This window comes from Globicephala melas, chromosome 15 (genome assembly GCF_963455315.2).
Source record: "Globicephala melas chromosome 15, mGloMel1.2, whole genome shotgun sequence".
Classification (NCBI taxonomy): Eukaryota; Metazoa; Chordata; class Mammalia; order Artiodactyla; family Delphinidae; genus Globicephala; species Globicephala melas.
Genome location: NC_083328.1, coordinates 1,712,669 through 1,734,822, shown reverse-complemented (window position 1 = coordinate 1,734,822; position 22,154 = coordinate 1,712,669). Strand labels below are relative to the sequence as shown.

The 22,154-nt window shown below is 64.3% G+C and overlaps 1 protein-coding gene across 1 annotated transcript; it reads right to left on the bottom strand.

The window, feature by feature from the left end:
- Positions 1-2,621: 2,621 nt before the first annotated feature.
- Positions 2,622-10,783, bottom strand: LFNG (LFNG O-fucosylpeptide 3-beta-N-acetylglucosaminyltransferase). The gene is made up of 8 exons (XM_030849603.2): positions 10,267-10,783; positions 5,798-5,846; positions 5,193-5,292; positions 4,929-5,082; positions 4,735-4,820; positions 4,159-4,324; positions 3,950-4,035; positions 2,622-3,768 (listed from the first exon to the last, which is right to left on the bottom strand). The coding sequence occupies exons 1-8, from the start codon at positions 10,693-10,695 to the stop codon at positions 3,702-3,704; spliced, it is 1,137 nt and encodes a 378-aa protein (XP_030705463.1). The 5' UTR covers positions 10,696-10,783; the 3' UTR covers positions 2,622-3,701.
- Positions 10,784-22,154: the final 11,371 nt, after the last annotated feature.

Genomic DNA, 22,154 nt, shown 5'->3' with positions numbered 1-22,154 from the left:
AGATGAGCCTGGCACTGGTTTCCCCCCGCGCCACTTCCGCTCTGACCCCAGACCCAGAGAGGGCAGGACTGGCTGAAGCCTCCAGCAGGTCAGGCCTCTCGAACCATGGATGGAGCCTATGGAAAGCTCCACAGTGGTTGCAACAGGTGGAGGAGAGTCGTGGAGACCCAAGTCTGTAGGCCGTCCTGTCTCCCAGCCCCCCAGGCGTGCTGACAAGTCCCACCTCTGCACCTCTGCCCAGGTTGTGCCAAGACCTGGAACACCTTCCTCTCCCCACTCTGCTTCCCACTCCAGCTCAGATGTGCCTCTTTGGGGGAAGTTGGCTGTGATGGCCCAGCTGAAGGGAAGTTCGTTTAAACTGAGCAGGGAGGGGCCCCACCCTGGCACCCTTCTCAGCCCCTCCAAGACCTGGCTCAGCCTCTGCTCTGGCCAGCTACCCCGGCACTCACCCGCGGGCAGCAGGGTAGCTGGGGGGCGGGGGGGGGGGAGCGCCCAGCAGCCCCAGTGGTTGCGCTTTTGCTTTTTATTTTTGAAAGCCCACAAGTGACGGGCAGTTTGGGAGGGCCAGCCAGGACCCTCCCCAACCAGCCACTAGCCCAGCGTGTGGTTGAGGGGCGCTGACGCCACCAGAGAATGGGGCATGGCTGCCCCCAGTCGTGCCTGCAGAAGGGAGGTCACCTCTTCTGCTCCATGACTCATCTTGGGGGTGGGGGGGAGAGCACCCCCTGCACACCCCTGAGGGCGGCGGATGGAAGACATCAGGCTGCCCCGTTCCTATAAGGCCTCCTGGACCTGCTTCCCCTTCTGAGGAGGGAGAACTTCCCTCCTCCCTCAGCTTCTTGTGTAAGAGGAAAGGGCCGAGGTGCCGCTAGTCTGTGGCCCTCTGTGACCCCTGCAGGCCCAGAGCACCGGGGGCTCAGCGCCGCTTACATTTATCCCCCTTTCTCAGGTGGAGGTCGAGGCTCCAGGAGGGGTGGGGCTTGCCCCCCAACCCTGGGCTCCTCTGCTCTGCTGTCTCCCTGCTCGGTGCCCCCAACCCATGCGGGGACAGCTTGGACCAACTGTGACCTACCGATGGCCCCAACTCTGATGCAGACTCCACCTGCCCCGGCCACACCTCTGCCCCGGGGTCCCGCCAGCTCTGTGCAGAGGCGATGCCAGCTGCTGGAGGAGGGGCACTGGGGCCCGGGCTCCACACTCTGCCAGGGCAAAGGCTCCCGTGACTCACACTGGCAGGAAGGAGGCCCATGGCCTCTGCCCACAGGTGGCAGCAGTGCTGCTGTGAGCCCCTCTCCCCTGCCATGCCCCCACCCAGCCTGGCACACAGTCGGTGCTGAGTGGAGTCTGGGGGTGTGATGGTGAGGGGCCCTCTCTCCCTCCTGCTGTCCCAGTCACTGCCACACCCCCAGGGCAGCTGCTCTGGGAACCGTGCTGCTGACTCAGGGCCATGCAAGGTCCCGCTGGGGTCAGGCCCCGGCCAGCTGCTCCCCAGGACGGGCAGGCACCAGCAAGGGCTGTGAGGAAGGGGTCCTCTCCAGCCTGTTGGGGGCGCTGAGTATGTGACTGGACCGGGAGGGGCTGGCATTCTGCCCCCAGCTCAGGGGTGCGAAGTGAGGCGCTCTTCAAACCACTCTGTCTGCTTTCTGATGTGTGGACAGGGCTAAGCGTGGAGCAGTAGGGAGCGAGGAGGTCATAGGGAACAAGGAGCCCCAGGTCCTAGCAAGTACCCACAGGGGTGGGGCTGGGGCAGCTGGAGGCGGGGAGGGGCGGAGGGGGAGGGGGAGGGGAGGGCAGGGGAGGGGGAGGTGCAGGGGGAGGGTGTGTGTGTCCAGGCTCAGTTTGAGGAAGAGGAACTGAGGGCCACCCCAGGCTGCCTGGGAGGGTGGGAGGAGGGGATTCCCCAGCTGAGGCCAGAGCAGCCCCTCCCCGCTCCTGCCATCACAAAGCCTTGATTTGAGGAAGGGCCAGAGGAGCTGCTTTCTGTAGAAAACAGGGCAGAGACCCGTCCAGGGTCAACAGGCTCCTGGGACCCGTCCAGGGTCAACAGGCTCCTGGGACCCGTCCAGGGTCAACAGCATGGTGGGGGGGCGGTGAGGCCAGGATCCAAGGTCAGCCTGAACTCGGAGTTTGAGCTCTTCACCAGCCTGGCTGCCTGACCTTGGACATCACATTACCTGCTCCGAGCCTCAGTTTCCCCATCTGCAAAATGGGGCAAGAATGTGGCCTCTGTGGGCTTGTGACAGAGATGAAGCTGGGTAAGGAGGTCCCAGGTCAAGCCACAGCCAGCCCCTGTCCTCCTGAAGGGAGGGCTGGACCCTCTGGCAGCTGTCCAGGGGCAGGCCAGCACAGACCAGGGCTAGAGAGTCTTAGAGCTGCTTGTCGGAGTGAGACCTGTACATCCAGAGGTCTCCCCTATGTCCGGGGGTGCCCTGGGCTGGTCATGCCGCTCAGGTACCTGGAAGTTGCTATTTAAATCCCAAGTTCCCTTCCCACAATAGCTGGCTTGGAGGTCTCTACACACCTCCCCCACACGAGTGCAAACAAGCCCTCAGCCCCCCCGGTTCAGCTTCCATGAACCTGCAGCTCAGGCCCAACTTCCAGCTGAGACCAGGATGCCCACGTTGCCCCAAAGAGCATCTTTATTCGCAGCAAAGGACGTCACCATAGCAACACACTTCAATTCCCTGAGAACTTTTCCCTTATCATTCACTTTCCTAGCTATGTCTTTGCAGAAGGAAAAACAGAAGACAGAACACACCTCACTGGTCAGGTGCGCCGAGCTGGGCTGGTAGGAGACAGGTTCTATGCAGGAGGTGGGCAGGGAGAGGCCAGATACCACGACATATAAATACATAGAGCGTTAACATTTCCATCAGCTTTAACAACAAAGATTATCCCAAGTTCGGCTGCTGCTTTTTCTGATCCACAGAAAAGATAAAATAGCGCCCTCCCCAACCCCCCGAAAACACAGACAAAAACTCCCTACTTTGTACCCACCCCCTTTCGAAAAAGAAGCACAGTAAAAAATACTGTCACAATATTTACAGACACACCCACTATGGGTGACTTTCTCTCTACTTTGGAGAGGAGATAAGATCCTCAGCTGACTCCCCGTCACAAAGGGAAGATGGCTAAGAGAGCGGGAAGACCCCTGCCCGGGATGGTGCCGCACTCCACCCAGCGGCAAGGCCACTGGGGCTGCTGTTCCCCAGGTACCCAGGCCAAAGCTCAGTGGGAGGAGGGGACTCGGGTCACATCCCCCAAACCCAGCTTTCTCGCAGCACTGAGCAGGGTGAGTTGTCCTGGGGGCTCTAAGGAGCCAGGATCCCAGGGGGCAGGCGCCTGCAGCGCTGGGCCTGCGCTCAGCAGGAGGGAAAGGCACCTGCACCTCGCTGCAGAGCAGCCCCTGGTCCCCATGCTGCCCAAAGACCCCAGAATGATAATAAACCTGCCCTCAGAGTGACCTCTGACTCACAAATCCTCTGGGGTGGAGCATGGAAAGACAGGCGGTGCCTCGCCTGTTCCTCGGCACAGCAGAGCTGCCCAGCAGTCTGCTACACGGATGGGCACACAGTACACACACACACACGCACGCACAGCCCTGGGGGAGCCTCGAATGCCAAGGCCAGGGCGGCACAACAGGGGTCCCCGGGCCCTTTGGATACCAGGGGTGCCCGGGGACAGGGTTTCAGCTGTAGCTGCTAGAAGATGGCAGTGTGGGGACACCAGGGTGTGTCCGGATACAGGTGGCAGTGGATGGAGCGGAACCTGTGGGGACAGAGTGGGGGGCTGGTCCGTGTGGGGTGCGGATACCGAGCTCACAGCACCGGGGGCCCTCTTCCACCCAAGCAGGCTCAGGGTCGTACTCTTTCATCACGCTGCTTAGCTGCAGCAGACCACAAGGGACCCGAGGGGAGCCCCGCCCCCATCTGGGCCTCAGTTTCCTCACCTGGATGGGTCGGCCTCCACTGAGAAGGGCCCCTTAATGTGGACAGCATTCCGCTTGTTTTCAAACATGCCGTAGCTCAAGGTCACCTGCAGGGGGAGGGACAGAGTGACGCTGGGAGGGGTGCCGATGCCACCCCACCCTGGCCCTTCCCTCCTCCCCCAGCCGCTCTCCTCCATCCCCATCCCTTCCTGGCCTGCTAGGCAGCGCACCTGCTCATGGAGCTCGGAGGCGGGGACCTGCTGCAGATTCTCCAGGTGGGAGTGGAAGAGCCCGCTGCGGATGAGGGGCACGCCCAGCAGAGCCTCCACGATGTAGCCGATGGTGCAGTCGTCCGGCAGCCGGATCCGCTCGGCCGTGCTCATGAAGTGGCCTCCGCTGTGGGAGGGCCGGAGGGCCGGAGTGAGCCGAGGCGGGAGCTGGGCAGGAGCCCACCAGGCAGTGTCACCCTGGCCGGGCCCAAGAAGGAGGTGCACGTGCCCGGCCTGTGTCCCTAACGGGCTCTCACGCTGGCAGCTCCCCACCTCCCTGAGCCCCAGGACAGCCCCCTCCTCCGTACCAGCCAGATGATTCTCTGTGAGTTGGGGGTTACCGGACGCAGGAAGGGGTCCTGCCCAACCTGGGTGCTGACCACCCTGGTGGCTGTGGGCAGTGGTGGGACGACTCACCCTGCCAGTACACGTGAGGTTGGGGACACTGGTGCTGGGAAGATGAGTCAAGCCAGGCCCCCAGTGGGGGGACCTTGCGGTCTGGGGCAGCCTCGCCTGTGCCCCAAGGCACCCACTCACCTGGCCCAAGGGCTCATCTTCAGGGCCAGCCCCCGGCTGATGCAGAAGCCAGCCCCACCGGTGGCAAACCAGAAGTGGACGGGCCGCTGCGGGAGGGGGCACGTGGTGAGGCTCCCAGACCCTTCCCCCCGGGCTGCAGGGACACCTCCAGCCCCTCCCCGCTCGGCGTAGGCCTGTGTGGGCGGAACACTCACCACCTTGCTCTCGCTGACCCTCTCTGTGGCCTGGATGGGCCTGTCCAGGCTGGGCTTGCCGAGGTAGATGTCCTGCGTGTGCGGGTAGCTGGCCAGCAGCTTCAGCAAGGCCCGCACGTTCACGTAGTTATCGTCATCCACGTGGCAGAACCACCTGCGGCGAGGCACTGCCGTCAGGGGGGCGCGCGGGGGCGGGGACTGCCAGGGCGGGAGCCAGCCCGAGGAGGGGACGCTCCCGGGCCCCAGCCGAAGGCCAGCACTCACTTCCTCCCCGATTCGACGAAGCGGTCATACTCCACGGCCATCTTGCAGGACAGCGCCTGGCGGCTGTGGGCAGCCGAGCAGTTAGTATTGACCACGTTGCCTGCGGACGAGGGGAGGGGCTGTGAGTGGGTCCAAGATGGTTCAGCGAGGGCGGCCTGGCCCAGGGTCACACAGCAAGCCCCGTGAGAGCAGAGCAAGAGAGGGTGCGTGGCAGTCTGCCTCGGGGCGCCCTGGGTTCAAGCCGTGCCTACGGTGGCCTCCCCCTCAACCCCTCCCTCGAGCAGGACCCAGGCCCGGCGATCTCACCCCCCAGCCCAACCCCCTCCTAGGCGCCCCGCCCCGCCCCGCCCCGCCCCTGCCCATTCAGGCGGCTTTTTCCCAGCACCGGCCACCTGTTGTCGCCACACCAGCTCAAAGGGCCCCGGGCGCTGAAAGGGCCTCATTTGCATGAGAATTGAACGGGGGGGGGCGAGTGGTGGGGCGGAGCGTTGAGCAAAACCCTTGAGTAAACTGCCCTCCCAGGCCCGTGGCCTCGGTGACCTCTCCAGAGGGGAGGGTTTCCTCTGGGCGGGAGCCCCCCCAGCCTCCCCACGTCCAGGGCTCACCCGTGCGCCTTGCCAGGGCTTCATCTTCCCCGTCCGTGAAAATGTACGTCTGCAGGGAGAAATACGGCCTTGAACAGGCAGCTCTGTGCCCCGGCCACCGTGGGGTCCAGGGCTGGGCACTCTGCGGCTTCACAGGGATCCTTCAGTCACACCCATGCCCCACCTTTGAGCCTTAATTTCCCCACATGCAGAGTGGGGCTCAAGTGCCTACCCTGAGTGGAAGTGGGCTGGGGGCCCAGGAAGACCCCACCCCCTACCACCCCACCCCCTACCTCGACAGCTGGGCCCAAGGTCAGCCGGCAGCTGCGCCGGCACGAGCCAGGTACGGTGCCCCGCCCACCCGCCAGGTAACCGGCTCCGGCTGTCCTGCACACCTGGCGGGGCACACACCCTTACTGACACAGTGCCCAGCCTGTGGGAGGGGCGGAGGGTGGGGGGGGCAGGCGGAGGAGGTCCGCTTTGGGAAGCCAAGTCTCAATCAGTCGGGGACAAAGGCCTCTGCTGGGCGGCCGCCAAGCGCTGGCGGACAAAGGGCCCAGAGGGAGGATGAATCACCAGGCGTTGTCCGCCAGCTTTGTCCTGGGCCGCGCTGCGAGGGGAACTCGGCCGCATTAAGCGGGAGTGGCCGCACAGCCCATTACCATACAGCTGGCTTGGTTAACTGGGCCGGGCTGGGCACAAGGTCCGGCGGGCTGGGGTGTGGCCACAGCCCTGCAGTCCTCCGGGCTGGGCCCTCAACACCGGGGCCTCCCTCGCACCCCTGGCTGCGTGACCAGCCAGTGCAGCCGGTCACCTCTGAGCCAAAGCAGCCTCCAGGGTTCTAAGGAGACGCGGTCCGCAGGGCTGAGGCGGGAAACCTCACGTGCCCCAGCGCAGGAATCAGTGGCCCCAGCATCCATGCGGCCTAGCAGCCCCGCCTGCTGCGTGCCCTGCTCAAGGCCACATCAGGGCTCCACCTGTGCCAGCACGGGGCCACCGCTGCCGGGATCGCTCCGCGGAAGGGGGGGGGGGGCCAGGAGCTGCCAGCGCCCGCCTGGGCCCGTCGGCACACGGGAAGGAATGTTCCTTTTCCTCTGCCCGGCCCGCCCAGCGCGTGCCACCCAGCACACCCGGGCGTGGCTGAGTGCAAAGCCCAGGCCCGGTGGAGGGTGCTGGGAGCACGGGCAGTGGGAGACCCCCCACCTCCGTGCCCACCAAGCCTCGGTTTCCTTCTGTGTACAAACGGGTGCAAGGGAGGGGCCGGTGTGTGCAGGCCTGGCATACAGCACGAACCCAGCGACCTGGCGCACTCACCTGCGGTGCCCACCCTCAACTGGCAGCTCCAGCTCCTTGCCCAGCCTGAGCCCAGACCCGGGCACACTCTCAGTGAGGTCACAAGCTGGCTGGGCCTAGAGAGAGCTAAGGGAGGTGGCAGGCTCCTTCTACACCCTCTCCACGCACGCACCCCCTCCTTCCAGAGCAGACACCCCAGGGCAGCCCGCACGCACAGACTCGCATCCAGCGCCCCCGCCCCCCAGCATCTCAGCCCAGGAATGCCGTGGGAGGACGAGGCCGGCCCGTGCAGACGCGCCGTTGCCGCCACTGGATTAAAAGGAAAATGCTTTCTTAATGAGATCAAGGGAGGCCTGTTCTCCTGAGCGCTTGGTGGTGCCCTAAAAACCCAGCCCAAGGCTACGGAGATTAAAGTCACCTTTGTTCAGCGGGGAGTGCTTGGAGGCGTGAGGTGTGGGGTGTGCGGGTGCCGGGCCTCCGGTCTCCCCACATCAGAGCAATCAGGAGGGGAGGGGATGGGCTGCCCGGCCGCGGGCCTCACCCACTGCTCAGAGCCTCATTTTCCGCCCTCCGTGCAATGGGCGGAACCAGAGCTCGCGGGTGCCCAGAGCAGAGTGCTCCGACGCGTTCTCTTCTTTCATCTCCCTAATGGCCCTGGGAGGAGGGCACCATTACGACCCGAGTGTACAAGTGGGGAAACTGAGGCCCAGAGGGGGGCAGCCCCCAGTCTGCGGTCACACCCCGGGGCAGAGGCTGTGCTGGTCCACCCCAGCCACGCCTTCCAGGGACCAAGACACACACCCCTCCCCCTCCCCCCCCAGACCCCTCCCCACTTCCCCAGAAACGACAGGGCTGGAGGAGGAAGAGTTGGGCAGCGAGGGCCGCAGGGCTGGCTGTGGGTGGGCGGGGGGACACCCACAGGAAGCGGCATTGTTCCTGGAGCTGCGATTCAAAGAAACACAGGATGCCAAGCTCTCCCCCCAACAATTGTGGCTGCCGCGGTGGCAGCCGCTGCAGCCTGGGCCACTCCGGGAGGGATGGGGGAGGAAAGTGTGGGCCAAAGGCCCAGCCCCTCATCCTGGACTTCAAGGCCCGTCACAGTGTGGTCTCTATTGACCACCCCCACCCAAGTCACTCCAACTGCTGGAAGTTTCTTGCACCCCCCATGCTTGTGCTCAAGATGCCCAGTTGCCCTTTCAGTCTAGCTCAAATGGCGCCTCCTCCAGGAAGTCCCTCCCTCCCCAACACGGGTCAGATGCCCACTTTCAGCTCACACAGCCTCTCTGGGTTTCCCCCGCTGCGGCCCTGACTTCCTTGAGTCTCCCCCATCAGACTGGGTCTGAATCACCCCTCACAGGGCTGGGAAAGGAGGTCTCTCTGTTGAAACAGTTTCAAGGACCCCTCCCCCACAGGACACCATAAGAGGGGTTCCTGCTTGCTGTGACACATGAACCGATTGTTGGGGACAGATTCGGCCTCTCCTGGGTGGGGGGCCTAGTGTGAGAAGGAAACCCAAGTGGCCCCTCAACGGGGAGCAAAGGGTCCAGGGGAGGGACGGCTCCACCCCGACTCTGAGTACTCCCTGGGCTCATTCCCTACACCTCTAGGCTTTGCCTCTTTTACAACACCCTACTGGAAGGGCAATGCTTTCCCTGTTTCAGAGATGAGGAAACTGAGGGTCAGAGAGGCCCTTGGTCTTGCCCAAGGTCACCTAGCTTGGCTGGGACTGGTACCTGAGACCCCCTTGACCATATTCCCTCCGCTGGAAAAAGCCCCCAAAGTCCAAGACGAGGGGTGCTCAGAGCTGGTGGCAGCCCAGAGGGGGCTGAACACTGCCAAAGGTCACACAGCAGGGAGGCAGAGTCCTGGGGGATGGTGCCCCACAGGGCTGTCACTCAGGGATGTGGGGGACCCCACAGGCCCTCATCGCCAGGCAACCTGAGTGGCCAGCACGCCGGCAGCGTTCCCATGGAGCACATAGCTGCACACAGAGGCCGGACGCCTTTCTCCACTGGAGAAAGGGGCTTTGTTACCTTGCCCAAGCGGCCGGCGTGAGAGCCGCCCGGCGCTGGGAATCCTAACGGCCCAGCAGCCGAACAAAACCCGCAGCCCCCGCCGCCCCCCCCGCCGGGCTGCTGAGCCCCTGCGAAAGGGACGCTGTGTTCCCAGGGCCCCCTCCCCACGCTTGGACCACAGAGGACCCTGCACCTCCAGGCCCCATCGGGACCCCATCACGGCCCTGCCCCAAAACAGGGCTCAGCCAGGCCAGAAGGCCCCCAGACCTCGAGGGCTGACACAGGGAGGAAGTGGTGTGGGCTCTTCTCTGAGCCCCCAGCCCGGTCAAGGTCCTTCACCCTCATCCCAGATACCCAGTTTGTCCCTTGAGTTTCCCAGCTCAGGGATATCCCCCCACCCCCCACCCCCACAGGGCTCACATTCTGCCCTCGTCCTGCCCCAGCCCAGCCGTCATGCTGCAGCCTGGAGGGAGATTTTCAAAGTGGGGTGTGTCTTTATTATGTGTGTGGAGGAAGTCGATGCTCAGCTAGGATGTACTGAGCACAAGGTTCCAGGCTCCAGAGACTTCTGCACTGTGGAGAGAGGACCGCCGAACAGACTCTGAAACCCAGCGCTCTCTTTCTTTTGAGATGGGCTCCCCAGGGCCCACTAACGCCCACCCCCAACTTCAGAATATTTTCTACAGTGACTTGTCCCATTGCAAAGACTGGGATGGGGATGCGCCTGGCCCTGAGCCCAGGGGTCCTAACCCCCCACTCCGCCTCTAAGGAAAGAGTCTTCTTCCCAGGGAAGGGCATGAGCCCAGGGTGACGCCCATGCAGAATCTGCCTTGGGGAGGTTTGGGGACAGTAATGCCCCGTTAATGAGTTCCAGTGTCTGAGCGGCAAGAAGCATTGCAGGGCACCAACCCCAGCCGCTGGTGGCTGGTGTGGGGTCAGTGCAGGCCACCCAGGGCCCTGGAAGTTGGCTGGGGATGGGTCCCCAGCACGCAGTTCCACAACCGTATGGGGAGAGTGGCCCCACCAGGAACACTGGGCTGGAAGGGGGCAGACCGGCATCACTCCCCCTGATACTCCCAGTGGCTGTACAGAGGTGCAGCCTGGCGCCCATCGGATGCTGCCACCAGCTGGACAAGAGGGCACCTTCTCCCCTGCCCACTTGCCCAAGCTGCGGGGGCTCACCATCTCCTTGTGGCGCGAGATCCACGTCTCCAGCAGCAAGTCGAGGCGCGCGCGGTGAAACTTTTTGGTGGTCTTGACCGCGATGAAGACGTCGTGCGGCGTGAGTGGCTCGGCCGGGGGCCGCGGATGGCCGTCTGCGGGGCGGGGGACGCTGCCGGGCGGTGGGCCCGCGTCTCTACGAGAGCGGGTCAGCAGGCTGAAGTACTCGGACAGACTGTGCACCTCGCGGACTAGCACCCCGGGTGCCGCCGCCGCCTCCAGCCCAGGAGCTGGGGCCGCCCCCGAGGGGCCCGCCAGGCTGCGCAGCGCGCGCCGACCGCGCTCAGCGGGCACCGGGGACGGCGGAGGGTCGGCCGTGAGCACCAACAGGCAGGCGAGCAGCGCGCCCGCCAGCGCCAGCAGCAGGCGACGGCCGCAGCGCTTGAGCATGGTGGGGTGGCGGCCGCACGGTGCGCCCAGCCCCGCGCGCCCTGCCCGGTGCGCCCTGCCCCTCACTCCGGGCGCCGACGATCTGGGGTCCCGCGGCAGGTCCAGCAATGCACCGCCCGCGCCCCGCGCTCTTAAACCGCCCGAGCCTGGCCCCGCCCCGGGGCGGGGCCCTCTGCGAGGCCCCGCCTTCAGCACGAGCTCACTGGCTCCCGGGCCCTGGGGCGGGGCCTCTCCAGGTTGCCCCAGATGCTCTGCAGAGCCCACGTGGGGCCGCGGCGGGGGTCTGGGAACTGCCGAGCGGGCGTCTTGGGCTCCTGCCCCCGGTCCGCACGTGCACTCCCCGCCCCGCCCCGCCCGGATCGCCCCGGCGGGCAGCGGGGCGGCGTGGGGATGTAGGTCCGCCCCGCCCCAGTGGCCCTGAAGGGGAAACCCAGGCTGGCCAGCGCCGGCTGGAGATATACCCGGCGTCTGACATGCGGAGGGGCGCGCCCTCGGCGCTGTGACGGGGATTCTGGGACAGGGACTTCGGGCTCAATCGTCCCGCGGGGGACGTCCTTCCTTCCTCGCTCCACACTTCCCCTCCCCGAGCCCGGCTTCCTGCCCTAGGGACGGCGCAGGCCTTGTAACAGGGCTGGTGCCTGGGTGGACCTGCCCGCTCGGTCCAGAGTACCCTTTATTAATATCGAGGAGGTGCTTAGCCACCTGAGCCACAGGTAGGAACACGAGGTTCCAGCGAGAAAGCACCTTACCAAATTCCATCCCTAGCCCGCGAGCTAATTTCCTCGTCTCTGCTCAACGTCGGAGGGCAGAGGATTGGTTCCCCGAAATCCTCGGGCGCCCCGTGGCGCCCCGAGAAGCAACCGAGATCGCCCCTCCCCGCGCGGGATGAAAGGCCGCCTTCTGTCCCATTTGGTCCCTCTGCTCTCGGGCCAGATGTGGCCCAGCTGTGCCCCCGCCCCGCCTCCCCGGCACACGGCGGCTTCCACCCCCGGCCCTTCCCACGGGCTGGGCCAGCCCACCGCACGAGCAGGGGCGGCAGGAATGTGCGCCGACAGCCTGGGTTGAGGGTTAGGGACGAGGGGCGAGGAAGTGGCCAAGGGCTCCCCGTGGCGAAATCAAAGTCTGAGTCGCCCGCCCGCAGCATCTTCCGGAAGCGCGGCTAGGGGCGGCTCCCCGCTTGGCTGCCTCCTTCCCCTCCCTCCTCAGTTCCTCCGCATCCCCTCCTAAGGAGGCCCTAGGCGACCACCGCGGCTAAACTGGTCCCCCCCTTAGCGCTCACTCTGCCCGCTGGTACCCTTCATGGTCCCTTTCCCTCCACTTGAATGTCAACTGCGGATAACAGGGCCTGGAACGTAGCAGGTGCTCTATAAAGATCTGCTGTGTAAATGTCTGGCCCGGGTTCCAGACTCTCGCCTGGCGCATTTGTTCTCAGGGCCCTGGGGCCCTACCCCTTGCCCCTCTGGGATGGGGTGCGGTGGAGGATGGGAGTTCCCAGGCCTCTTCCTGTACTCACCCCCAAGGTAATTAGCAGGCGCCACCTCAGGCAGGCAGATGCCTGAGCAGATGGTGCTGGCTGTGCCCAAGTGACGAGACTCCCATGGAGTCACCTCCTGCCATAAACCCCTCCCCCATCGGCCAGAGCCCCGCCTGGGAGCCTCTAGTCGGCTGGGGGGAAATGGACCCGATGGCGGGGTGGGCCACCCCCAAACGGTCAGCTGAGCCCCAGCACAGCTCCAGCCTCCTGTCTGAAGGGTCTCTGTGCCCCATTTCCCTCGCCCCACCACCGATGCTTATCTATCCCATTTCTGGGCTATTTTGAGAGGCAGCCTCCTCCACGACCTTCCTCTCCACCCTGGTCTCCCTGCCCCCAGTCTACCTGCTCTATTGATTCTCCACTCAGAAACCACACAGCTTAATCAGACCCCCACGCCCCTGACACACACACACACACACACACACACACACACACATACACACTCTCTCTCTCACAGGTCAAAATCTTTGATGGTTTCCCATGGTCCCTGTGTTCAAGTCCTACCCTCGTGTCCACGTACCTCCCAAATGGGTCCCAGCTCCATTTCTTGCTACTCCCTGCACTGCCTCCCCATTCTCTAACAGCCCCCAAACCGTCAAGCCCCCAAATCTTTGCATGAACTGTGCGCGTACCTGGGATTCCATCAGTGGCGCCCATATTAAGTGGCACCCACTAGGTGCTGGGCATTCTGCAAGAGGTAGGAGGGACAGCAACGTGAAGCCGTGCCACCCCACACTCCCACCTGAGGAGGTTCTGTGAGCCAACCCCTCCATGGCCCCTCCCCAAGGGGCGGGGCCCGCTGCTCCGCACCCCAGAGCATCCCTGCTTTCTCCCGGTTCGTGCTACATGGTTCTGGCTGTTGTGCCTTTGACACGCCAGACAGCAGACGTGATGTGCCCATTGTACAGAAAGCAAGTTGAGGCTGCATTGTACTCGGGGAGCAAGGAGGAGGAACAACTGTAGAGAGAGGCAGTGGCCCAGCCTGGCAGGGGCACGGTGTAGAGGCCAGCAGGAGGTTTTCTGCACCTCTCTGCAGCCAGGCTTGGTGGGAGTCCGGGGACCTGGGTGTGAGTTCCTGTCTGGGAACAGCAGGACAAAGCTTTGCAGCATTCTTGTGGGGGCCATGGGCTTTGGCAAGAGTGATTCAATTTCTTTGCTGTCAGGAGAATGGAATTTCGTGGTGACTCCTTGAGGTCTGAAAACTGTAGGGGGGTGGCGGCCTAGCCACCCCCGCCCCCTTCCCTAGGCTCAGCTCCAGCCTGAGGCACTCCCCTCCCCTGCCCTCACCCTAGACCCAAAGGCTCCCTCCAGGGACCCATTGGGCCAAACAGCTCTGAGGAGGGGGGGTGGTGAGAGGAGGAGGTGCTGGGCCCAGGACAGGAAATGGGGACCCAGGGAAGGGATGGGGAGGGCTGAGCAGGTTGGCAGGAAACCCCCTGAGGCCTTAGGGTCCTTTGGAAGGGGGGTGGGGGAGAGGCTGTGTCGGGGTCCTCCCCAGGTGTGGGACACAGCCCCAGGGCTTATCACCTTGGACCTGGAACGTTCCTCCTCTGAGCCTCAGTTTCACCACCCATAACACGAGGACGCCATTGTCGTTCATCTTAGAAGGTGCCAACGGTAAGTCAGCCGAGCAGGCGGTCTGGCCCTCTGGCTCGGGGACATGGGTGTGTGCGCCTCTTAGGCGGCCGACCTCCGCTCAGCATGGCACGGCCCCTCCACCAGCCCCCGAGTGGGGCTCCTGGGCAGCCGGGTGGCAGAATGGCTTGAGAACTGCCGAACGAGGCTGGGTGGAGAGGTGGCCGAGGACAGGAGGCCCACATGACCAGCGAGGACCCAGGGGACTCTCCTTGCCTCCCTGTCAGCTCAGAGGAGGTGTTGTGTGCCCGTCCGAGCTCAGGCCCCCTTTCCCGGATGGGGCTCATCCTGGGGCCTCCCGCAAATGGAATCAGCCCCAGCAGGTTCTAGAAGCCCCTTCCCCACCGGCTCCTGGAGCCTTGGGGCTGGCCTCCCCTGAGTGTCTCTTTCCCGGGAAGATCCAAGAGACATAATGGGTGACCCATTAACTCGAAGCGGGTCATCCAAGGCAGTCCTGCTCGGTGTCCCGGGAACAGCCTTTCCCAACCCAGCAGCAGAGCCCAGAGAGGGAAGGAAGGCACAGTCCCCACCCCCACGAGGTGGTGGCCGGCAGGTGGAGCCGGGCAGGGGCCTCACGCTGCCCCACCTGACACAGACATGAGAAGCCTGTCCTCAAGGCTGCCGTCAGGGCGTCCGAGGAAAAGTGACAGCGTGAGAGCCCCAGATGCCAGGGTGCCCGCGGGCTTCCTAAGGGGCAGTGAGTGGCATGCCCGCGGTGGCCCAGAAGCTTCTGGACGCAGAGTCGGTGCTGGCAGAAGGGGAGGCAATGGGGAGGGTTTGGCTTAGAAGCTCAGCGCAGAAGGGAGGGGGCACAGCAGGCGACGGCAGCTGATGGTCTGGGTGGCAGCGCACCCGTGAGAACAGACAGCCTACAGCTGCAAGTGAGCACCCGGCCCAGTTCCCCCTGCCTGCCGGCTCACTCTGCCTGCAGCCCCTCACCCCCGGCCCACGCTCTGTGTGGTCTTGGGCCAGTTCCCTTCTCTCTGTAGGTCTCAGGATTTTACAATCCTGAGATATCTGTAATAAGGATATAGCTGGTACCTGCCCCGCCCTGCCAACCCTGGGCTGGCTAGGGGCTGGTACTCTGCAGACGGATAGCACCAATGAGCACTGGTGGCCTCTGGCCCTTTGGCCTGAACCTTGGGGCCTGGTGTGGTCAGAGCAGCCAGGCCGACTTGGCCTGGATGGCTGAACAAGTCTTCGGGGATTGTGGACGGATGCATGGGTGAGGACATACAGAGACTCAAGAGAGCGCTTCTTCCCCCCCAGGCCCCTCCCGCTCAGGGGAACATGGGTCTCAGAGTGAAAGGAGGTCTGGCAGGGCTGCCCACTGAACTCTGAGCTGGCAGTGGGGATGGGGCCTCAGGGCAGAGCTGACCCCCATGAAAATGACCGCATGCTACGTGTCTGCCCTGCACTGGGAAATGGGCATTTCCCACTGTGCCGCCTCAGGAAGGCCTCAAAAGTTCCCACTCAAACCATTGGTCTCACACGTGGGACACAGGGGTCCAGAGAGGGGAAAAAGGATGCCCTTGACCCCACGGGAAGGTCAGGGTGTCTCAGCCCCGGGACCAGGGTTTGCGCACACAGTGAGGGCGGCAGGCCTAGAGCTGGCAGCTGTGTTTCTTCCTGGTGGCTACGCTGGGGCCATCTGGGCCGCGGGGCTGGACGGAGCTAATCTGATTTGCAGGCCCCAGTGGCAGAGCCCCACCGCCAGAACCCATTACTGACGTCCTGCGGGGGCCAGACTCCCACCAGGGAGACACCAGAGCCCCTGTGCCCCAGCTGGCCCTCGTCTTCCCAAGAATGGCTAGCTTGTGCTGGGCAGGGCTGAGCCGTGGCTGTGCTGGTGCCTGCCAGGCTCCAGGCTCGATCCCCTGCCCCAGTCATGACCCTGTGCCCAAGTGGATGGGACCAGACCCCAGGAGCAGTGGGAGGAGGGGCTCCGGGCCGGATGGGGTAGCGGGGGTCAGAGTCTTGGCTCCCAGGGAGCCCCGCTTCCTGCGTGAGCCTGAACTTGCCTCTGTCTCCCTGACCTCAGGTCCCTCCTCCATCTGGAACACGGGATGGCGTTGTCCTCCCTGTTGCTCACCGGCATGGGGGAGGACGTGGCATCCCTTGATATTCTGGGCTGCCCTGGAAGCTTGGGGGGAGGTACACGCCCAGGAGCGGCAGTCACAGCCCCAGAGAGATAAGCCACCACCGTGGACCCATCCACCCATCTGTCTGTCTGTCCATCCAGCTGTCCGTTCACCCACCCATCCAGTAGCATCCCTGGGCGTTCTCCATTCCCAGCTCTGGCTCCAGGGGAGTGTAGGAGGTGACTCAGACACAGCCCCTGGTTCCAGGGGGCTCACAGCCTCCTGGGGAGGATTCTTCCAGCACCCAGATGTTCCCCAAACAGGCAGAGGGTGGTAGGGGCTGGAAGATGGGTCAAGTCCAAGTGTGCCAGGGGCCTGGGCAAGGGAGAATCCACCTTGTGCCACGGCTGGGGGTACAAGGCTTCAGGAGAGGCTTCCAGGAAAGGATGGTGACTGTCACCCTGTAGCTTGAAGGTTTGGGCAGGCGGAGGTGGATGGGAAGGCAGTCGCGGGTGACTGGAGAGGTTGTGTGTTTCGATGGGGGTGTGGGGAGAGCAGTAGTGGGAGTTGAGGCTGGAGAGGGGTGAACAGGAGCCTCAGGACCCAGGCTCAGGAGGTCAGGCTGGTGAGGGGCTGGTGAGGGGCTGGGGAGGGGCTAGGGAGGGGCTGGGGAGGGGCTGGGGAGGCACTGGGGAGCCTCAGAAGTTTTGTGAGCGAGAGGGGCGTGGTCTAGGTTGCTTTATCAAAGGAGGAGAAGCAACCCGCCATTCAGCTCAATCACCAGGAGTCAACCCTGAGCCTCCCTATCTGTCTGTGTGTCCCTCTGGACCTTGTGTCCTTGCGGCCAGAGAACGAGGAAGCTGGGAGGGGTCTGGGGGCAACGTCGGCCTTCGTGCTCCCTCCTCCCTTCCTTGGGAGCCTGTGCCAACAGTAAAGCGGAGTCTGGGGAGGATTTTCGGAAGAGGGCGGGGCCAGGTTGCTTGGAGGTGGGTGGACCCTGGTGGGAAGGGAGGCGGGAGGCCAGGGGGACCAGACAAAGACTGGGCTGAGGCCAGCATCAGAGGGAGGCCCAGGCCTCTGCGGCTTTGCCCTCCCTCTGCAGCCCCAGTTTAGCTGTCTGTACACTGTCTGCAGGGCTTGCCCCGGGTTCTCAACTAGGGGTGGTTTTGGCCCCCGGGGGTAGTTGGCAATGCCTGGGGACAGTTTTGGTTGTCACACCTCTGGGGTCAGGCGGCACTAGTGGAGCTCGTCAGTAGACGCTAGGGATGATACTAAACGTCCTGCTACATGCCAGACAGGCCCTAAACAAAGAATTTTCCAGCCCACAGTGCCAAGAGGCTGAGGGGGAGCAATCGCCAGTGAAATGACAGGTCTCTCTCCAGGCTCGGGCCCCCGCGGGGCGCTCGGGCGGGCTCTCCCGCCAGGCCCGGGGTCCGCCCCGGGTGGCATGTGCCTGGCAGTGAGGCTTCAAGGAGCAACTTGCTCCCGCTTTGCCTGCGGGAGGTTATGTGAGGGCAGAGGGTGCAGCAGTCCGGCCGCTGGGACAGTGCGCCCGCCCCGGAGCGGAAGGATTACACAGGGGGCTTCCGGTGGAGGCCTGGGCAGGGGTCAGCGGGGCGGGGGGGGGTTGGGGGCGGCCTGGGCTGTGGTGCAGGGCCTGGCGCAGGGAAGGGGGCTCCCTCCCAGCCTTGCCACCCCTCACAGCCCCCGGACAGGCCGGGGATGGGGAGCTGGCCGGGAGGGGCCTCCTTGCAAGCTGTTTGCTCAGCCGAGGTTTAATCTCCAAAACAGGAAGGCTCGTATTGACAGAAGCAGCAGGCGGAACTGCCGATGTGTCTGCCAGGTTAAGCTCCTGGGGCCCCGGCTCCTGCGCCCAGGCCGCGGGGGGCTTCTCGCCGACCCTGCCGTCAAGTGCAAATGCTCCCACCCCCGCCCACAGCCCCTCGGCCGTGCCGCCTGCTGCCAACCAGGCCCTGAGGAGAGGGCACCTTGGTCCACCCTGCCAGCTGCGGGGGGGGTGGGAGCCGGCGGAGGGGGGCAGGCAGGAAAGTGGAGGGGCTGCGGGGTCACAGGCTGCGTAGGGCGTGTCTCCCGGTCTCATTTTGCAAATGAGGAAGCTGAGGCTCAGAAAGGGAAGTGAGCTGACCTGCGTCACACAGTGCTGGGGTGCGGTGGTCTGCCCGGGGCCCCCACCCCAGTTCTAGAGCACGCTCGGGTGTGGCGCTGTGGACCACCGCCATCCGACAAGCAGGAAAGGAGGGCCCGATCAGTGCCCGGAGCGCCCTCCTGTCCGACACCCCCTCCCTGGTGCACCCGGAGAGGAGGGTCTGGCTCCCGGCTTGGCACGGCTGCAGTGACCATGAATGTTTGCCAAGCAACCGCTGCGGACGCCAGGGATCTCCCCACTGCAGCCGCGGGAAGGAGCGAGCCCGTAGGTGGCCCACGGGCAACCTCTGGGGTCGGCTGGAGGGCCACTCAGCTTGACAGTGATGTCAGCCCTGCAAAGGCCCCATGGCCCCTTTCTCCTCTCAAGCACCTGACTCGGTTGGACCGAAGTTCGGGGGCAGGGCTGAAGCCAGCCCACCCTGTGGACCACGTGGCAGAGCCCACACACCTCTCTGGCCCAGCTTCCCTGGCCACATGGGGTGGGAGGTGGATCTAATTCCAGGCCAGTCCCAAGCCCCAGATGCTCCACTCCGCTGGAGCAGAGTGCGGAGCTGGCAGTGTGGCCTTGGGTGGCCCCTGAACCCTAGAAATGGCGCTCTGGCCCGACACCCTCCTTGGTTCCCCATTCACTACCCTCTCGGGAGGGCTGGCCTGCCCACATCCCAGCATCTCTGCCTGCCCCCTACACACCCCAGGGCTCAGCCAACCCACGTTCCTCCCGCTTTCCCAGCCGGCACATTTGCCTGTGTCCCACCCCACCTCCAGCTCAGCCTCCCTGCTCAGCTGCCCCCTCCTTGGGGAAGCCTTCCAGGTTTACTCCCTTCTTGTCGATCCTGGGTCCCCTCCAGCCCCAGCACACATCCTGGCACCCAGAGTACGTGACAGTGGCAAGGCGACAGAGCTGGGTTTGCTGGGTGTACCAAGAGCTAGAAGAGCCTGAAAGAGCTAAGTCTCATTCCACAGGTGGGGAGACGGAGGCCCTGAGCGTCACAGAGCAGTCAGCTCGCACCTGCAGCCACCCTTAGGGTGAGCATCTGTGGGCTTCACTTCCTGTGTGTCTCCTGCACCCCAGGAAATCCTGCAGTCCTGGGGGGCTGAGGCTCCAGGGCCCCCCTACCCTGCACAGGTCTACAGGAGGCCCCAGTACTCAGAGCACAGACAGGGTGGCAGTGGTGAACGGAACTTGGTCAGAGACGGTTTGAGACGCTGCTCCCAGAAGGAGCTCCTGGCCAGGCCTGACTCTCCCTGGCTGCCCCTGGGTAGTCCTGTCCCGCCAGGAGACCGAATAGGAGGTGGACATACCCAGGCCCGCGCTGCTGGCTGGCCTGGCCCAGGAGGTGCGGGGGCAGGTGGCCTGAGCTATGCCCAGACCCAGGCCCCAGACCCCCGGCCTGCAGCATAGCCCAGGGGCACCCCTCTAGGTGGGACAAGGGAGGGTCCCCAGCCTTGGCTCTGTCCCCAACCCAGTGTGGGGTCTTAGGCAGGTGGCTTCTCTCTCTTCTCAGCTGGCTGCCGAACTAGAGCCCCTCCTTGGTGATCTGAGGCCAGTCCCCTGCCCCGGCAGGGCTGGGTGCCCTGGGGCAGATCTTCTTCAGGCCTAGAGCATCCTCAGGGACTGGCTGCGCCTGGGGGGGGCCCCACCCCCCACCCCCCACCCCCCACCCCTGCCCTGTCCCTGCCTGCCATTGCTGTCACTCTATCCCAGCGACCCAGTTTTTCTCCCCGTCTATGCCGGAGGGGCGGGGGACCCTGGGGGGGCAGTGTCCCCCTTTGAGGCGAGGGCAGCGGTGGATCAGGTGTCCCGGGCGGGGCCGTCTGCTGGCTCAGGGCAGGGGCCACGGCTTTCAGGTCTTCAATAGGCTGAGATTAGGTTCCGTCCCCTGGGGGCGGGGGACCCGGTTGTGTGGCCATTGTGACAGCGTGGGAACCGCAGCATCCTGGACCAGACAGGGATGTGCCGCCCTGCCCACAGGAGCCTGGCCTGGGGGCTGACTGGGCATCCTCCCGGTAGGAGCACACGCCGGCACATATACACATGTACACACAGCCCTGCGTCAACACGGGGGCTCGTGGAAACACGGCCCCAGCCATGCAGGCTGAGATGTGTACACACTGGGTCCTTAGAACCTTAGGGCCACTGCACGGGAAAAGGTGCTTCTTCTCTGCAGCTTGGGGAGCAGAGCAGTCGTTTATCCTTGCTCAGTGCACGACCGCACACACGTGCACAGCCGCCGTGGCACGGTCCCCAGGCCCTCCCTACCTCTCCCAAGGCTTTCTTCAGCCTCTTCTCGCCCGATGTCCTCCCCCAGCCCCCCGCTCAGATTGCAAGGCTCATCCTTGGCTGACACAGTCACAGGTCAGTCCCTGCTGGCGGTGAGGAGGAAGCAGGAGACCACAGGCTGACAAATTCAGGTCCTAACTGCAAGGTCTCGTGTTTCCTCCTTGAAGAATCAAGTGTGGGAATGAGGAGGGCCGAAATGAGTGGGATGCCTCAGCCGCCGGGCCCAAACACGCCGCATCTCCGTCCCCATCACCCTTCCCCAGCTGTGGTCCTGAGGACCTGCTTTTCAGGGCCACGGCGCACAGTTTGGCAGAGAGAGGCCCAGCTGTACTCCTCTGAGTGCCCCAGACACACGTGTGCCGATGTGTGCGTGCCTTCACACGTGCGGTGGGTCTGTGTGCGCTGGCTGGAGGTGGGGGCCGTGGAGGCTCCAGGTTTGCACGTGCCAGCTGGCCAGCGTATGGCCGGGCACGGGGGACACGTGTGTCTGCGTGTACACGCGCCCAGAGCTGGCCCCAGCGGCCTGCATGGCCTCCTTCCTCCGGCGCAGCTGCAGACTCGGGAAGGAGGAGACGGGCTGGGCCGGCCTCAGCCGTGTTCCCCAGAGAGGTGGCCGGGGCAAGGTGGGAGGCCGAGGCCAGGCCAGAGTGCCGGGCAGGGGCCGGGGCTGGGGTGTGGCCTGCGCCACGTGCTTCCTGTCCTGCTGGTGGCGACGGCTTTGGACGGAAGGTTGGCCCCCATCAGGAAGGCGCTGCCTGGAGAAGTGGGGCTTCTGGAGGCTGAGTCAGCTTCCCCCAGAGTTCATCCAAATCCTCTACCATTTCTTCTTCCAGGCTGTCACCCAGCTGCCTTGTCCCAGGGCGAGTGGGGAGACTCCTTCATCGGCCCTGGGGGCCTGAGTGCGGTACCTCAGGGCAGGCGGACACTCGGCCCTCTCGACGTCCCCCCAGCACCTCCTGGGCTGAACCGCTGCTTCCCTGAGAGCCCGGGGACCCCAGGAGACATACTCCCCGAGTTCTTGCCCTAAGGAGTGGTCGGGGACCCCGAGACAGGCAGAATTTGCTTATGGGCACAAGCAGCTCTGGAAGGATGCAGCTGGACCCTGGGGAGCCCACCTCCCAGCTCAGGACCCTTGGGACGGTGGCAGTCACACTTGTACCTGGACGGCTGATCCCAGATCACCCTACAGCCCACGTGAGCTGAAAACCCAAGCCAGGGTTCAGGGGTCTGTGGAGCAGCCCTTCATGTCCATGGAAGGTGTCAGGGAGGGCTTGCCCAAGCGGTCCCCCGGCCGGGCCTTCTCCCAGGCCCTTACCACTGTCCACGCCCACCCAGGTTCTGGGAGATAAGCCTTTTCAGAACCCCGTTTCTCCTGTGTTAGTGTCCTAGGGCTGCTGTAATAAATGACCATGAACTTGGCTTAAAACAACAAGTACTTATTGTCTCCCAGCTCTGGAGGCCAGAAGCCGGAGGTCAAGGTGTGGCAGGGTTGGTTCCCTCTGGAGGCTCCGCGGGGGCTCTGCTCAGGCCTCTCTCCAGCTGCGGGGAATGTTCACGGTCTTGGCGCTTCCGGCTTGCGCCTGCACCGCTCCATGCTTGTCATTGGATTCAGGACCCACTAAATCCAGGATGACCTCGTCCCAGTGTCCTTCACTTCATTACATCTGCAAAGACCCTTTCTCCAAATAAGGTCGCCTTCACAGGTTCCGCGGGTTAGGAGTTGGACCTATGTTTTTGAGGGGCTACCATTCAACCCAGTACA

Bases quoted from the DNA above. Each gene is read 5' to 3' on its own strand.
- LFNG (XM_030849603.2), bottom strand. From the start codon at position 10,695: ATGCTCAAGCGCTGCGGCCGTCGCCTGCTGCTGGCGCTGGCGGGCGCG. The intron at 4,036-4,158 runs GTGCGCTGCCTA...CTCCCCCTGCAG, and splicing joins CCTCCGAGCTCCATGAGCAG to GTGACCTTGAGCTACGGCAT. The intron at 3,769-3,949 runs GTGAGGAAACTG...CTGTCCCCACAG, and splicing joins GTGGAGGCCGACCCATCCAG to GTTCCGCTCCATCCACTGCC.